Source organism: Phacochoerus africanus, chromosome 7, assembly GCF_016906955.1.
Source record: "Phacochoerus africanus isolate WHEZ1 chromosome 7, ROS_Pafr_v1, whole genome shotgun sequence".
Taxonomy (NCBI): Eukaryota; Metazoa; Chordata; class Mammalia; order Artiodactyla; family Suidae; genus Phacochoerus; species Phacochoerus africanus.
The window spans coordinates 17,953,178-17,970,378 of NC_062550.1; the positions used below are offsets into that span (position 1 = coordinate 17,953,178).

The 17,201-nt window shown below is 41.8% G+C and overlaps 1 protein-coding gene across 1 annotated transcript in view; it reads left to right on the top strand.

Annotated features, from left to right (window-relative positions):
* Positions 1 to 2,621: 2,621 nt before the first annotated feature.
* Positions 2,622 to 17,201, top strand: part of RACGAP1 (Rac GTPase activating protein 1) — a 36,085-nt gene continuing 21,505 nt past the window's right edge. The window contains 2 exon segments of the mRNA XM_047786579.1: positions 2,622 to 2,837; positions 11,210 to 11,298. Of these exon segments, the coding sequence (XP_047642535.1) occupies positions 11,214 to 11,298 (85 nt within the window). The 5' untranslated portion in view covers positions 2,622 to 2,837; positions 11,210 to 11,213.

Here is a 17,201-nt window from a genome sequence, read left to right on the forward strand (position 1 = left end):
ACCAGGGAGCAAACCTGCGCCACAGTAGTAATGCCAGATCTTTAACCCACTGAGCCACCAGGGAACTCCTAAGGGAACATTTGTTAAATGCAATAGTAACACTTTCATTTTGTATTTAGTTTTGTTTTCCCAACAAACAGCTACTAGAAAGCAGATATCATGTCATCTTTATTTTTCTGACTCCTAATAGAGTCCTTGTTACAAATTTGGTGCACCTTATAAATGTGTGTCAAATGAAAACCTAAATGAATGTAGGAATGAATGAAGGCGTGGTATAGCTCAGTAAATGTGTTTGCTGTTCTGTCTCCTTTCGGAATTCTTCTTATTCAACCTGGAGATGCAACACTTCAGTTATTTTCCAAAAGCACGATTTCCCTGCCTGGGGAAAATAGTAAAGCGAAATTATTATCAGGTCTACAAATAACAAATGCTGGAGAGGGTATGGAGAAAAAGGGAAGCCTCCTACACTGTTGGTGGGAATGTAAGTTGGTACAGCCACTCATTATGGAAAACAGTATGGTGGTTCCTCAGAAAGCTAAGGATAGAGTTACCATATGACCCAGCAATCCCACTCCTGGGCATATATCCAGACAAAAAGATACATGCACCGCTATGTCCACAGCAGTACTATTCACAATAGCCTAAACATGGAAATAACCTAAATGTCCATTCACAGATGAATGGATAAAGAAGATGTGGTCCATATATACAGTAGAATACTACTCAGAAAGAATGAAATAATGTCATTTGCAGCAACATGGATGGACCTAGAGATTATCATACTAAGTGAAGTAAGGCAGAAAAAAAAGGCAAATACCATATGATATCACTTATAGGGGTAGTCTAAAATATGACATAGGAGTTCCTGGCGTGGTGCAGCAGAAATGAATCCCGACTAGGAACTATGAGGTTGTGGGTTTGATCCCTGGCCTTGCTCAATGGGTTAAGGATCTGGCATTGCCGTGAGGTGTGGTGTAGGTCAAAGACACAGCTCAGATCCCGTGTTGCTGTGGCTGTGGTGTAGGCCTGCAGCTGCAGCTCTCATTGGACCCCAGGATGGCATCCTCCATATGCCGTGGGTATGGCCCTAAAAAAGCCAAAAAAAAAAAAAAAGACACAAATGAACCTATCTAGGAAACAGAAACAGGTTCACAGGCAAGAATAGATTTGTGGTTTTGCGGTTACCAAGAGAGAGGGGATTGGAAGAGGGTGTTGGCATGGGAGGTTGGGGTTAGCAGATGTAAGCTATTATACATGGAGGGAGATACACAAGATCCTACTGTATAGTCCAGAGAACTATATTCAATGCCTATGATAAAGTATGATGGAAAAGAATTTGTGTGTGTGTGTGTCCTTTTCCAGCTGCACCTGTGGCATATGGAAGTTTCCAGGCTAGGGGGTTGAACTGGAGCTGTAGCCGATGGCCTATGCCATATCCACAGCAACAGATCTGAGCCACTTCTCAGACCAACACCACAGCTCGCAGGAATGCTAGATCTTTGTTGTTGTTGTTGTTGTTGTTGTCTTTTTGCCATTTCCTTGGGCCGCTCCTGCGGCATATGGAGGTTCCCAGTCTAGGGGTCGAATTGGAGCTGTAGCTGCCAGCCTATACCAGAGCCACAGCAACACGGGATCCCAGCCGCATCTGCAACCTACACCACAGCTCACGGCAACCGGATCTTTAACCGGCTGAGCAAGGGCAGGGACCGAACCCGCAACCTCATGGTTCCTAGTCGGATTCGTTAACCACTGCACCACGACGGGAACTCCAGGAATGCTAGATCTTTAACTCACTGAGCAAGGCAAAGGCTATGTCCTTATGGCCACTAGTCAGATTCGTCTTCTATGAGCCATGATGGGAACTCTGGAAAAGAATATATTTTTACAAGAGTGTATATATATATATATATATATATATATATATATATATATATATATATATATAAAACTCAATCACTTGGCTCTACAGCAAAAATTAACACATTATTAGTCAACTATATCTTTAAAAATAAATAAAACCTTAGTAAGGCCAAAAATACTTTGCACTCAAGAAGTATCACTTGCCCTTAGTCAACATGGCACCCTGAATGGCTTCAGGAAAGAGCTCTTGAGGAAAAAAACCCCCACAAAAACCGCAAAACTTTTGACCTTAGTCAAGATGGCTATCTTCGGCTTCGCTCTGTCAGAACGCGCATGCCCAGAATTGTCCCCGCCCCTCCCTTTAGCCCTGACGCCTGCGTCGCAGCGTAAGGGGTAACAGCGCGGGAGGAATAAATTTCTCTGTGATTGGCTGGTGCGGGATTTCAAACCGGAGCTGGCGGCGCTGTGCTGCTCTGCCGTTGGGTGAGGCGCCGAGGGAAGTGGAAGGCAGCCCAGGTGGGGCCAGGCGGACCCGGCCAAGTGGGTGCTAGTGAGAAGAGGTGCGTCTGGTGCTGCGTTTGTGGTGGGAGGGAGGGCGTCGGAGGTGGTGAGCCGTGGGCTCCGCGGGGTTTGGGGAGAAGTCCGGCTCCTACAGCCCTACCGCTGGGGCTCTCCCCGGGCCGGGGGCCCGGGCGGCCGGAGCGGGAGTGGCTGGGGGTGGGTGTGGGGGGCTTCTTTCTTGGAGCAGTGTTTTTGTGGAAAGGTGAGGGCGTCTTTTTGAGATGGTGGCTTGGACCGGGCAGGAGCCACTTAAAAGAAGTGGCTCTCACCTAAGGACGAAGTTAAGGAGTGGGTGGGATGACACCCCAGTTCTTTTCGGAAGAACGAAACTTTTTCGAGGATAAGAGCCCTGGTGTTTGAGAGACTGGCGCGGCGTGGGGCGGAGCCCCTCTCCCTAGTGGGCCGTGTATATCTAGGTAGGCAATGACAACTTGCTTTTCCTATCCTAATTCTCAGCCTTAGTAACAGCGAGGCCTTACTTTACCCTTTCGCATACATTCCTTTTCTCTGGATTTCATTCTTCGGCAGAGGGTGTGTATGGGGTGGGTGGGAAGATAGTTTTTTTTTTTTTTTAAAGAAACGTCATGGGGAGTTCCCGTCGTGGCTCAGCAGGTTAAGAATCCGACTAGTATCCATGAGGACGCAGGTTCCATCCCTGGCCTTGCTCAGTGGGTTAAGGACCCTGCCGTGCTGTGAGCTGTGGTGAAGGTCGCAGATGCCCTCAGATCTGGAGTTGCTGTAGCTGTGCCTTAGGCCAGTGGCTACAGCTCCAATTCGACACCTATCCTGGGAACCTTCGTAAGATGAGGGTGCGGCCCTAAAAAGACAAAAAAAGAGAAAAGAAACATCATCATTCTTTTTAATATGGTGGATGAGCTTTTTGAGTTATTGAAAGTGTTTAGAGAAGATACCTTTCCTATAGCTTAATCATTCAACAGGTACTTATTAAGTGCAAAATGTAAGTACAACACAATCTTACTTGGCCTTTAGCGAGCTTGCAGTTGCTTTAGGCTGGTAGAACTTGAAAAGATAACTGATCATGATGAATCTAGAAGGCCTTTACATTGTTGAGAGTACTGTACATTAGTACAGCCCTTTTATTATTTATTTATTTGTTTGTTTGCTTGTCTTTTTTTTTTTTTTTTGTCTTTTAGGGCCATACCCATGGCATATGGAGGTTCCCAGGCTGGGGGTCGAATCGGAGCTGTAGCTGCCGGCCTACGCCACAGCAACTTGGGATCTGAGCTGCATCTGCAACCTACACCACAGCTCAAGGCAACACCAGATCCTTAACACACTGAGCAGGGCCAGGGATCAAACCCGAGTCCTCATGTATGCTAGTCGGGTTTGTTAACCACTGAGCCACGATGGGAACTCCAGCACAGCCCTTTTAGAAAATATTTTGGCCTAGGAGTACAAACCTGACTAGTATCCATGAGGATTGGGTTTGATCCCTGACCTCACTCAGTGGGTTAAGGATCCAGCGTTGCCACAAACTGGCCTAGGTCACAAATGCACCTTGGTTGCTGTGGCTTAGGCTGGTAGCAGCAGCTCCCGTTTGATTCGACCCCTAGCCTATGAACTTCCATATGCCTCAGGTGCTGCCCTAAAAAGCAAAAAAGAAACATACATATTTTGGCACTATTTCTCAGGAGTCATAAAACATCTTTACCCTCTGATTTGGTAATCTTAGCCTTGGAAATCTATTCTAAGGAACAAAGAATAGGCTCTCTTCAGTGATGCTCAGTTTATTCATTCAGTGAATATTTATTAATCATTTGCCAAATGTGAGGCACTGTTCTAGTCACCAGGGGCTCAGCAATGAACAAGAAAGACAAAAATCTCTGCCTTCCTGGAACTTAAGCTATTGGGGAGACAGACAGTAAACAAAATAAGTTAATATGGGAGTTCCCTTCATGGAGCAGCGGAAACGAATCTGACTAGGAACCATGAGGTTGTGGGTTCGTTCCCTGGCCTTGCTCAGTGGGTTAAGGATCCGGCATTGCCGTGAGCTGTGGTGTAGGTCTCAGACGTGTGCTCGGATCTGGCGTTGCTGTGGCTGTGGTGTAGGCCGGCAGCTGTAGCTCTGACTTGACCCTTAGCCTGGGAACCTCCATATGCCTCAGATGCGGCCCTCAAAAGACAAAAATAAAATAAAATAAACAAAATAATATATAAGCATGGTAGATGGAGATAAGTGCTTTTGAGCAAAATAGAGCAGAGAAGTGTTCGGGGGGTGGGGGGGAAGATGCAACTTAAAGTAGAGTAGTTACGGAGTTCTCTTGTGGTGAAGCTGGTTAAGCATCTGGTGTGGTCACTGCAGTGGCTTGGGTCCTGCCGTGGGGTGGATTCAATCCATGGCCTGGGAATTTCCAGATGCTGTGGGTGTGGCCAAAAAAATAGAGTGGTTAAGAATGAGACAATGATTTTAAAAAAAATTTGAAGTGTAGGAGTTCCCATTGTGGCTCAGCGGTTAACGAGGACACAGGTTTGATCCCTGGCCTCACTCAGTGGATTAGGGATTCAGCATTGCTGTGAGCTGTGGTGTAGGTCACAAATGTGGCTCTAATCTGGCGTTGCTGTGGCATAGGCTGGTGGCTACAGCTCTGATTCAACCCCTAGCCTGGGAACCTCCATATTCCATGGGTGGGACCCTAAAAAAAAAAAAATTGAAGTATAGTTGATTTACAACTATATTGTTGCAATCATTGTATTAGTTTCTGGTGTACAGCAAAGTGATTCAGTTATACAAGTATATACATATTCTTTTCCTTTATGGTATATTACTGCATATTGACTCTAGTTCCTTGTGCTATACAGTAGGATCTTGTTTATTTATTTTATATATAGTACATTTTAAATATATAAATATATAAAAATACATATATTATATTATTAGACTCCTCATTTATCCCTCCTCCACCCCCTTTCCCCTTTGTTAACCATAAGTTTGTTTTCTATGCCTACGTCTGTTTCTGTTTCCAAAATAGTTATTTAGGAAATAAATAATAATAATTATATTCCATTGTGTGTAGATACCACATCTTTATCCATTCATGAACATTTAGATTGCCTCCACGTCTTGACTCTTGTAAATAGCGCTGCAGTGAACACTGGGGTGCAGGTGTCCTTTCAAATAATAGTTTCTGTGGAGTATGCCCAAGGGTGGGATTGCTGGATCATTTGGCAACTCAATATTTAGCTTTTAAGGAACCACCATACTGTTTTCCATAGTGGCTGCACCAGTTTACATTCCCACCAACGATGTAGGAGGGTACCCTTTTCTCCACTCTCTCCAGCATTTATTTGTTGACTTTTTAACGATGGCCATTCTGACCAGTATGAGTTAGTACCTCATTGTAGTTTTGATTTGCATTTCTCCAATATTAGTGATGTTGAACATTTTTTTCATGTGCCCATTGGCTATCTGTATGAGACAATGACCTTTGAATAACTATCTGAAGGATGTGAGAGAGTGCCCATGTAAGAGATTCTAGGCAGCTGTAACAGAAAAACAAAATGACCTAAATGTCCAAGGAAGAGAACGGTTAAATAAATAATTGTTCATCAGCTTTTTGTAACTTAATGGAAACATGATAGAAAAAAGTAAAACAGGGGAGTTCCCGTCGTGGCGCAGTGGTTAACGAATCCGACTAGGAACCATGAGGTTGCAGGTTCGGTCCCTGCCCTTGCTCAGTGGGTTAACAATCCGGCAGATCCGGTGTTGCCGTGAGCTGTGGTGTAGGTTGCAGACGCGGCTGGGATCCCGCGTTGCTGTGGCTCTGGCGTAGGCCAGTGGCTACAGCTCCGATTGAACCCCTAGGCTGGGAACCTCCATATGCCACGGGAGCGGCCCAAAGAAATAGCAAAAAAAAAAAAAGAAAAAAGTAAAACAAAATTGTAAATAATCAATGATTGCAATTCTATGAAATATGAGTATATAGTGGGCAAAGATTAGGTAGGAGGGTGGTATGGATTAGGTATGGTTGTTTAGGGTGGTGAGATTTTAGTTTCATCATTAAAATCATTAATTATTTTTTTGAACATAGAAAATGAACAGGATGAAACTGTTTTCAATCTGCCAAATAAGTGTTATAGATAATAATAATAAGGAGGTAATTTTGGACTAAATTGGTTAGGGAATGCTTTAGTGAACTGGGAAGACTTGTACTAGACCTCAAAGAATGGAACACTTCAGAATGAATAGAATTCACAGGAGAAAAATAAGAGAACTTAGTGTATCAAATTCATAATAATTTTCTTAAAAATAATAATTCAACTTGTTCCATTCCATATTTTAATCTTTGTTCATGTTGGACTGAGGATGTTCTGTTTACTCTTTCTGCAGTTGATTTGCTCATAAGAACATTTGGTTTCAAGGTATTCCTTCTGCCTGCCAGTTGAATAGAGGCTTTTGATACGGTGAAGCAGAAGCTGGACAATTGGGGAAAAAAATTATTCTGAAATGCTTTCATATGAAAGAATCTTGTAGTATTGAGACACTCTTAGGGGATGTTTTTTTCTTGGCAGCAGAGAACCTGGATTGTTGATTTCTTGGGAATCTCCAGATTTAGTAATGTTTGTGAGAATGTTTTTCATTAAAACTCTTCCCTGAAAAACTCATTGCTTTGTCTTACAATATTTAACACCCTTGATGCAGCTAAAACCTGATGTATAGGTCTCTTAATAATGTTGTTTGTAGGGGGAGGAAGAAGAGGATAGAGACTTTTCCCAGGATACTCTGCAGTAAGATCTGTAATAGTCTGTTATTCTGAAGGATGATGTCTCTTCTCTTGGCTGGGTGATTGAAATTAAATTGGGGACTCAAAGCAATCACATCAAGCTGAGACTCTTTCCTGGTGATGCCAAATTGCTCCCTTCGGGATACTCACAGATTGGGAATCTGTAACGTAGTGACTTCTCCACCTCTGGGGCTTCTCATCAATAACAGCTGAGATTCTCCAGCACCTTTTTGTTTAAAGTGCTCCACAGACTGATTTCTTTGCTGCATACAAGGATGCAGCCGCCTCTGTGGCGAAAAGTGACAGCTGTTTTACAGCTGCAAAGCAATGTACTACAATGTGACTTTGTTTTTGTTTCCTTTCACAGTAGTGTATCTCTTAGCTATGGAGCTAAATAATAGAAGGGGAAAAATAAAGAAGTATTCATGAGCACGAAAATGTGACCCAGCAGGAAAATTAAGACCATTTTCAATTGACATTGAATAGAATGAGTAAATTTTAGCTTTTCGAGATACAATTGGGCTGAGCTATCAGAGTTAGTACTAACGCAGAAAGATATTTTTGTCATCCGTAAATAATTCCTGAGAGTCACTTCTATAGCATGTTAAAAAAAATCCATTGGCCTCTCAGCATATAGAGAGAAGAGGATTGTGTTTTCTAGTACTGTTTTTGGATTCCCCGAAGTAAACCCACGTTAGAGGGAAACCACCTCTTCTCAGATGCTGTGAGCCTTGTGAAGAAGAACTTGTTTAAGAGCCTAGACCAGATCAAATTTTGCTATGTTCTCCTTTCTTTTTGATCTGGGTTTCAGATATGATTGGTAATCACTGTTCTAGGATATAAATAACAACAATCAGACCAAAACAAAAAACTCATACCCACTAGAGTAACACCCTGTATTCTTATAGTGGTTCAGTTCCTACATTATGAAACTTTTACCTGCATTACCTTATAATGCTCTGTGAGGTAAATAGGATAAGTATTATTGTTCCCATTTATAGATGTGTCTCAGAAATTAAGTGACTTGTCCAAAGGAATACAGTGGGCAAATAGAAGAACTAAAACTTTATCCCAGGGCTTCTGCTCCTTTTCCTTTTTTTTTTTTTTTTTTTTTTGCTTTTCAGGGCCACACGTGGGATATGGAAGTTCCCAGGCTAGGGGTCGAATTGGAGCTGCAGCTGCCAGCCTATGCCATAGCCATAGCAATGCCACATCCAAGCTGTGTCTGCGACCTACGGCACAGCTCACGGCAATGCGGGATACTTAACCCACTGATGGAGGCCAGGGATCCAACCTGCATCCTCACGGATACTAGTCCGGCCCATAACCCGCTGAGCCACAGCAGGAACTCCTCTTTTTTAAAAACTGTTTTCTTTGTTTTCATCTATGTTAAACATGGATGTTCAGGTTGGAAATTCTTTTGACAATAGAACCATGAGTGTGTGCGTTTTCATTCATGGGTTCTCTGATTAATCAAATATTTCTTAAAAATATTGAGTGTTTGCGTGTGTGATACAGTAGTGCCAAATGTCAGGTGTCTCCTCTCAGTTCTGCAGTCTAGGATAGAAACATGGTAAATTGAGTACAGAGTGTATGTATGAGTGCCAACTGAGCAAAGCAGCTGTGGAAAGACTGAGGCCGGGGAGGTCAGTTGAAGTGAGTGGTAAATGACCTGTAAGTGATGAGGGGATGGGTATAACGCATGTAAGAAGAATCCACAGAGTTTGGAGATTGTACTTGTAGGAAAGGGAGTAATTTCAGGTGATCCTGTGGTTTGGCACTGAGTGAGGAGAATGATAAAAAAGGAAATCAAAATCTAGGGTCGGTAGGAGAGGGAGTAGGATAGGTTATTGGGTAGGGTGGTTGATGATATATGTGAGGGAAGAACAGGATGTCTTAAAATCAGGCTCAACATCCAGGGCATCCCAAACAAATTGAGAGTTACAGGATTGAGTTGAGAGGGAGGCGAGGGCTGGAGAGAGAAATGGGAGAGTTGTCTGTAAAGGTGCAATGACTGAAGTGGCAGAGTTTGATATGTTCAGTCAAACACCTGTCTCCTAGGTACTAGGCATCATGTTGGGAGAACCGCGTGGATTGATGTAGTTGTATGAAATAACAGTCCCTTTGGTGAGATGTCCTCATGTCGGTACTCTGGGTTTTTTCAGGAATCAGGTTGTGTTTTTAAGAGAGTACCTTCCCACAACACTCACTCCAGGAAGTGGTGTGCACAAAGAAAATAGGAAAGAAGAAGAGATTAGCTTGAAAAAATGGATCCTTTCTCTTAAAGGGGACAAAGGATCAAGTTGTGTTGTCATTTAAGACACACAAAAACCCTCTGAATTTTTTTCTTTTTTTTTGTCTTTTTTTTTTTTTCCTAGGGCTGCACCCGCAGCATAGGAAGGTTCCCAGGCTAGGGGTCTAATCAGAGCTGTAGCTGACCTGAGCCACAGCCACAGCAACTCGGAATCCGAGCTGCGTCTGTCACCTACACCACAGCTCACAGCAACACCGGATCATTAACCCACTGAGCGAGGTCAGGGATTGAACCTGTGTCCTCATGGATACTGGTTGGGTTCTTTACCACTGAGCCACAATGGGAACTCCCTACCAGTTTTAATGCTATTCTTTTAGTTTTGTTCTTAGTTTAGAGAAAGAGCTTTGTAATAAATTTGTTGGTCTGGTTGCTTAGCAGCTTGCTATGATTATGTAGCTTGGAACAGATACATTGCCATTTGAAAATCTTGGTTTCCGGCCCTGATTCAGGTATATATTGCATCCAAGCTTGGAATTGAAAGCTTCTTTGCTATTAGAGCAATCATCATACAAGTACAAATGAATAATTCTGTAGCATATAATAGAAAATACCTTTATGCTTATATATTTCTTTGTGCTTTTCCTCTCTTTTCTTGCCCTCATAGCTTATGGTACAATCTTACAAACATTGTAAAATCACTAAACCTTTGTAAAAGAGTTCTTAAAATTTTATTTAGATGCATGAAAAAAGGGCCTGGACTAGAATGTTGAAGAAGGGGTGATTAGGAGGAACATAAGGAGAATCCTTTAATGGTATTTCTGAGGACATTCAATTTTCAAAGGAAATTTGATTTTTAATTTCATTTCCTTGATAATTTTCATAAATCCTGTTGATGTCTTTCTTTCTTGACTCTTAAATGAAGATCTTAGTTCCTCAAGGTGTTGCCAGTTAAAGTCTATTTGGACCAGAACTCCCTGTAAGGACACCATTTTTAATGTAATATCAGCAAGTCTTTAGGGAAGAAAATATGAAGCCTGAAATTCACTATACAGAACACAGTAGCAAATGATTTTTTCCTTTGCCCTTCTAACTGTGAAGGTGGTGTATTGTCTCCTTGATGCCAGAATGTGGTACAACATAATCCTTTGCCTATACTTAGTATAAATTTATTAGGCATAGTCCCTGCACACAGTCCAGCAGAGAGCCCTGCATTACAGAAATAATTCTTGTGCTGCTGAGCTGGCGATTTCCCCACTTAATCACTTGTGTGACATCATCTGTGCTGTTGGTAGGAAATGTGCTGACCATGTCCTGCGTTTCAAAAGGCATTTGCGACAGGGATACTAAAAACAAAATTAAAAATAAACATTTTAAGTTGCATTGAAGGATGTAGTGCAGAAGGATTAAAGTGGCAAAAATGTTATATTAGTCAAGAGGATTGACTAAGTAGTTGGTCATCTAGTAATCAACTGACATTCTTGTCCCTGATTGCTTTCTTCTCAGCTCCATAGTGATTGCAGTGTGGAGGCAAAGAGTAGGCAGGAAGGGGTGTTATATTCAGAGGACAGAAATGATTTTGTAATTTTCAAATGAGTCTTTAACATTCCAACTTTGTTTTTATAATAAGGATTATTCGAGACATCAATTGTTGGCTTATAATGAGATTCTTACAATGGCAGCGACACATGGAAGAGTCCAGATGTTAGGCACTGATGGCTGTACTGGATTGCTACCGAATCTTTTGTCTGAGGGAGATGGCAGGACCCCTAATGTATATTTGATTTCTTGGCAGAAAGATGGATACTACGATGCTGAATTTGCGGAATCTGTTTGAGCAGCTTGTACGCCGGGTGGAGATTCTCAGTGAAGGAAATGAACTCCGTAAGTCATTCTGAGCTGGCCTGTGTGAAGCGAAAAAAAACAGATTTCAGATTTGGGTTTTCTGCAGAGCCTAAAATTGTTTTTCATTTGAGTTACCTAAAAAGAAAATGATGGTCAAAGCTTAATGGACACTTATTCTAAATGGTTATTTTTTTTTTTGTCTTTTTGTCTTTTGAGGGCTGTACCTGCGGTATATGGAGGTTCCCAGGCTAGGGGTCTAATCGGGGCCTTAGCTGCCAGCCTATGCCGAGCCACAGCAACGCCAGATCCAAGCTGCAACTGCGACCTACCCCACAGCTCACAGCAATGCCGGATCCTTAACCCACTGAGGAAGGCCAGGTATCAAACCCGCAACCTCATGGTTCCTAGTTGGATTCATTCACCACTGTGCCATGACGGGAACTCCCTAAATGGTTACTTTTTTTTTCCTGTATTTATTTTCTTTCTTTTTTCCTTCCTTCCTTTCTTTCTTCCTTTTGGACTGCACCCACAGCATATGGAGGTTCCCAGGCTAGGGGTCCAATCGGTGCTGTAGCTGCCAGCCTACGCCACAGGCACAGCAACGCAGGGTCCGAGCTGTATCTGTGACCCACACTACAACTCACAACAACACCAAATCCTTAACCCACCGAGTAAGGCCAGGGATCGAACCTGCGTCCTCATGGATACTATTGGGATTCATTTCCACTGTGCCACTTTGCCACAGAGGGAACTCCTTCTTTTTTTTTTTTTTTTTTTTTACATTGCCCTGTGGCATGTGGAGTTCCCAGGTCAGGGATCAGATCTGAGCTGCAGTTGTGACCTATGCCACAGCTGTGACAACATCGGATCCTTAACCCACTGTCCTGGGAGGGGAATTGAACCTGCACCCCAGTGCTCCAGAGATGCTGCTGATCCCAATGCACCACAGGGGAACTCCTCATTTAAAAAAAATTTTTTTTATTTAATTAATTTATTTTTTTGTTTGTTTATTTTTTTTGTTACACCCGTGGCATGTGAAAGTAATTCTACCAGGGATCAAACCTAAGCCACAGCGGTGACAACTCTAGGCCCTTAAACCTTAACCACTAGGCCAGCAGGGAACTCCCTGTAGTTTTTAAGTGGGTTTTATCTAGACTTTTTTTCATTATCAACTCTTTTTTCAGAGATCTCGTCGTTGCTGTGGCAGTGGTGTAGGTCAGTGGCTACAGTTCCAATTTGACCCCTAGCCTGGGAACCTCCATGTGCTGTGTGTGCGGCCCTAAAAAAAGAGGCATACACACAAAAATATTATTTTTTCATTAAGTAGTTGGCATTAGTTTCCAATTTCATTTTCTTTTTTTTTGTCTTTTTTTGTCTTTTTGCTATTTCCTGGGCCACTCCAGCAGCATATGGAGGTCCCCAGGCTAGGGGTCCAATCAGAGCTGTAGCCGCTGGCCTACACCAGAGCCACAGCAACACGGGATCTGAGCCACGTCTGCAGTCTACACCACGGCTCATGGCAATGCCGGATCGTTAACCCACTGAGCAAGGGCAGGGACCGAACCCGCAGCCTCATGGTTCCTAGTCGGATTCGTTAACCACTGCACCACGACGGGAACTCCTCCAATTTCATTTTCTTTTCACAAATTGGGCAAAATCTACTGGATTTCCATTAAAAGATTTTGCTTTTTTTCTTTATAGTAATAGTTGCCTGGGTTTTCCTTCGGTTCTGTAAAACATTTTCAGTTGAAGAGGAGAAAAATGACATGATTTCTTTTTGAAGGAGGGACAGTTTATCTCCTTTTACAGACTTTGTATATTTGGTGCTTGGTAATAAAGGATTGAGATTGGATGGAGAGCTGGGGAAAAAGAGGAGGTGGTGATAGAATAGTCTTCTGGGAAGCAGATTAATAATAAGAAAGAAAGGTGGGGCTGATAGCACTGACTTAAGTGATCTAAGGGAATTACTCTTTACCAGCTTTTCTTCGAGGTTTTGCCATTCTTTCCTATTTCAAATTTCCATTAATACTTAATTTAGTAGGTGTTGCTGTTAATTCAGCCTCATTGGTATAAAAGTAATGTATGTACTATGTCTTAAACTTTAAAACGTATTTCCATAGTACTTAGTATGGTGTCTTGCTTATGCCATTCAATATTTTCTTTAATTTGATTCATGTTTTTAATAGCTCTCATGCACTTAAAGGCCTTTTGAAACAGTATTCTATTTTCTCTCTCTAATAGCTGTTGCATGACCCTATCATCTGGTACCAACTCAGTAACCAGGATGGAATACTAATTAGGCTTCTCTTTGAGGTCATATCATCTCAGAAGATGGATTGCTTTGGAGTCAAGTAGGGAAGAGTATTGAAGAAGAGTTTTTAGGTTTTTGTTTTTGGTTTTTTTTTGGTTTTTTTTGAATAAGAGATCTTAAAATTCCGGTTCCCTCAGCAAATAACAGCTTCTTGCACATGTTCAGGGAAAGGAATGACTAAATGGCTTCATGGAAAAAAAGTAGGGTTTGAGTTGAGCCTTAGAAAAGATATAGAGTAGAATCCCAACAGACAGAGATGGAAGAGGGCATTCAGGGTCAGGGGAACAACCTGAGTGAAGGCAAGAGTGTGCAGGGTGTGAGGAGAAAAAGAATAAGGGGGAGTGACTTAATCAGAGCTGTGCTTTTGGAGGGTCACCCCTGCAGAGGTGGGGGCTGGGAGATGGATTAGGGAGGACATAGTTGCCATAGTTCAGGAAAGAGGCGACGAGATCCCTAACTGGAGTAGTGATTGTGAAGATGGAAATAAGGAGAAATGTGTAGCAGAGATTGTGCCTCTAGGAGGAGGCAGCTGATAGAATGTAGGGGCAGAGGGAGGAATCTGAGGTTTGGAGTTTCACTAACTAGTGCTGGCTTTTAACTGTTATTTCTGTGTCTTTTTCTCCATCTGTAAAAATAGGAGTTTTGCCATGAGAATTTGGTGATAAATGAGACACTAGTTGTGAAAATACCTTAGAAAGTAATTATAGCAAAAAAAGAGATACTTTTACAGGAACCTTTATCTTATTTTATTTTATTATTTTTATTTTATTTTTTGTCTTTTTACCTTTTCTAGGGCTGCTCCCACGGCATATGGAGGTTCCCAGGCTAGGGGTCTAATCGGAGCTACAGCCGCCGGCCTACACCACAGCTACAGGAACTTGCGATCCGAGCCATGTCTGCGACCTACACCACAGCTCATGGCAACACCGTATCCTTAACCCACTGAGTGAGGCCAGGGATCGAACCCGCAACCTCATGGTTCCTAGTCGGATTCCTTAACCGCTGAGCCACAACGGGAACTCCCGGAACCTTTATTTTATAAGCAAATTTCTATCCCCTCATTGATTTCTGTGATAAAATAGAGGTACATTTTGTTACCTCTCCAGATCCCTAATTTGGAACGTTGGCTTTTGAGGAACTAAAGTGTCTTAGTGTTTTCTAGACTGTAGAATCCCCTTTCTGTGACCACTCCAGTCTCTGTCCTCTTCTGAGATCCTAGGAATTCCTCCCATGCCTAGGGAATTCCCTGATTCCTTACTCTTACTTTTCCATCATCGTAACTTCATTCCCTTTTCTCCTTTCTGTATAGTTACAGCTGTTTTTTTTTTTAGGGCCAAGTCCAAAGTTAGTGAAAGAAAGATCAGAGTGAAGGTTTGTATTCAGATAAAATGACTTTAATAGCCTAGATATTTTATCTTTGTTTTCCCCAGTCTACATGATTTTTATCTTCTATTATTATCATGAGCTTCCTGCCCTTTTTTTTTCTTTTTTCTTTTTTTTTTTTTTTGGCTTTGTCCTTGGCATGTGGAAATTCCTGGGCTAGGGATCAAACTCACACCACAGCAGTACAACAGTGACCCAAGCTATTGCAGTGACAACACCAGATCTTTAACCCACTGCACCATGAGAAACTCCTGCCTGAACTTTTTTGATGTTGGTGTATAAATTAGGAATAAATATTACTTAATATTTATCAGGTACCTGTTATGTGCCAACACCATGTTAGGTTGGTGCTATGCTATGTACAGTAGATGATAACTAAGTTGTATGTGGTGTGTCTTCAGGAAGATTGTGGTATTTAAGTTTCAGAGACAGGATTCTGTCCCGTGAAACAGAAGATAATACAAGTTTCGAATATATGTTTTGGGAAAGTATAGAAAAATGTGGAGCAAACAGATAAGGAAAGGATTCATAGATCAAATGGGACTAGAAAAATGAGTACATAAAGAAGAGTAGGAGAGTTCCCATTGTGGCTCAGTGGGTTAAGAGTCCAACTAGTATCCATGAGGATGTGGGTTCAATCTCTGGCCTTGCTTGCTGTGTTAAGGATCCTGAACTGTGGTGTAGGTCACAGACGCAGCTTGGATCTGGTGTGGCTGTGGCATAGACCAGCAGCTGCAGCTCCCATTTGACCCCTAGCCTAGAAACTTCCATATGCCGCAGGTATAGCTATAAAAAAAAAAAGAGTAGGTAGGGCATTCCATTTGAAGAGCATAGCCTGATCGTAAGTGACACAGGTCTGTCCTAGGGGCAAGGACAAACTGGTTTAGCTAGAAAGAGGGTATGAGGTAGTGATGAGAAGTTGATTAGACAGGTAAGGTGGCCTGGATGCGTGGGGTTTAAATATGGACTGAACAGCCATTTTCATTCATTCATTGAATATTTAAATGCCTACTGTGTGCTAGGTAAAGTGCAAGAACCTGGGGATAAAGTGAGAGAGACATAGGGTCCTTGCTCTTAAGCTTAGAGGGTGGTGAGAAAGACAAGGAAGAGCCTATGCAAAGGCCCTAGAAGGAGTGAGCTGAAAAAAACAAGATTCCTGGAGCTGCTTTCATCTCTTTGCTAAACTATGAACTAAATTCTGATTTTTTTTTTTTTATGGATCAGAGGTTATTCTCAATTTGTTTTAAGGAAGTTTCCCTTCTCCTTTTGATAGATGCATTTTGTAATATAATATAACTTTTTAAGAGACAATTTTAATAAACCTTTTGAATGTATATTACATGACAGAGGCCAGTACCAAATTGAATTGTGATTCACACACTGACCAAAAATTGCCATTTGTGTTTATTGATCTCCAACATGAAAATTTCTCCTGGTCTGTGGTCTAAAGTGGGTTTTTGATCCATTCTAGCACAATTAGTTCATAACAGAATTGTACATAAAGTAATATCTTTGTCATATATGCAGATGATCTAGTTTTGGTCTAACATAAACTAAATTAGTAATTTAATCATTTGTATTATTAAAACAGGAACTCCTTCCTTGAAATGAACTGATGCTTTATTTGGTTTCAGTTCTGTCATTCAATTTAGTTATATCTGTAACGTATGCTAATTAACAATGAATGGGAATCAAAACCCCAATATAATAAGACTTATCAAGAAGGAATATCCTAAAGATAAAACCAGCAAAATTAGATCAAATGGAAATCTTTTTATTCTCAAAGTTGTTTTTTAACTCTAAATATTTGCAAGTGTAAGCAACACTATATTTAGAAACATTTAATTGACCACAGTGCAGAGCTAGAAAGTTTTTAGACTGTGTAGTTGAAAAGTTTGTTTCCTTTTATTTATCAATTTTTTTTAAGAAATACTACATACCTCAAAAAAGTTCACAAATAGGAGTTCCCGTCGTGGTTCTGTGGTTAACGAATCCGACTAGGAACTGTGAAGTTGTAGGTTCGATCCCTGCCCTTACTCAGTGGGTTAAGGATCCGGCGTTGTCATGAGCTGTGGTGTAGGTTGCAGACATGGCTCGGATCCCAGTTGCTGTGGCTCTGGCATAGGCCGGTGGCTACAGCTCCAATTTGACCCCTAGCCTGGGGACCTCCATATGCCATGTATGCAGCCCTAGAAAAGACAAAAAGACAAAAAAAAGTTCAAAAATAATAAGTGCACTGCTTGAGGAA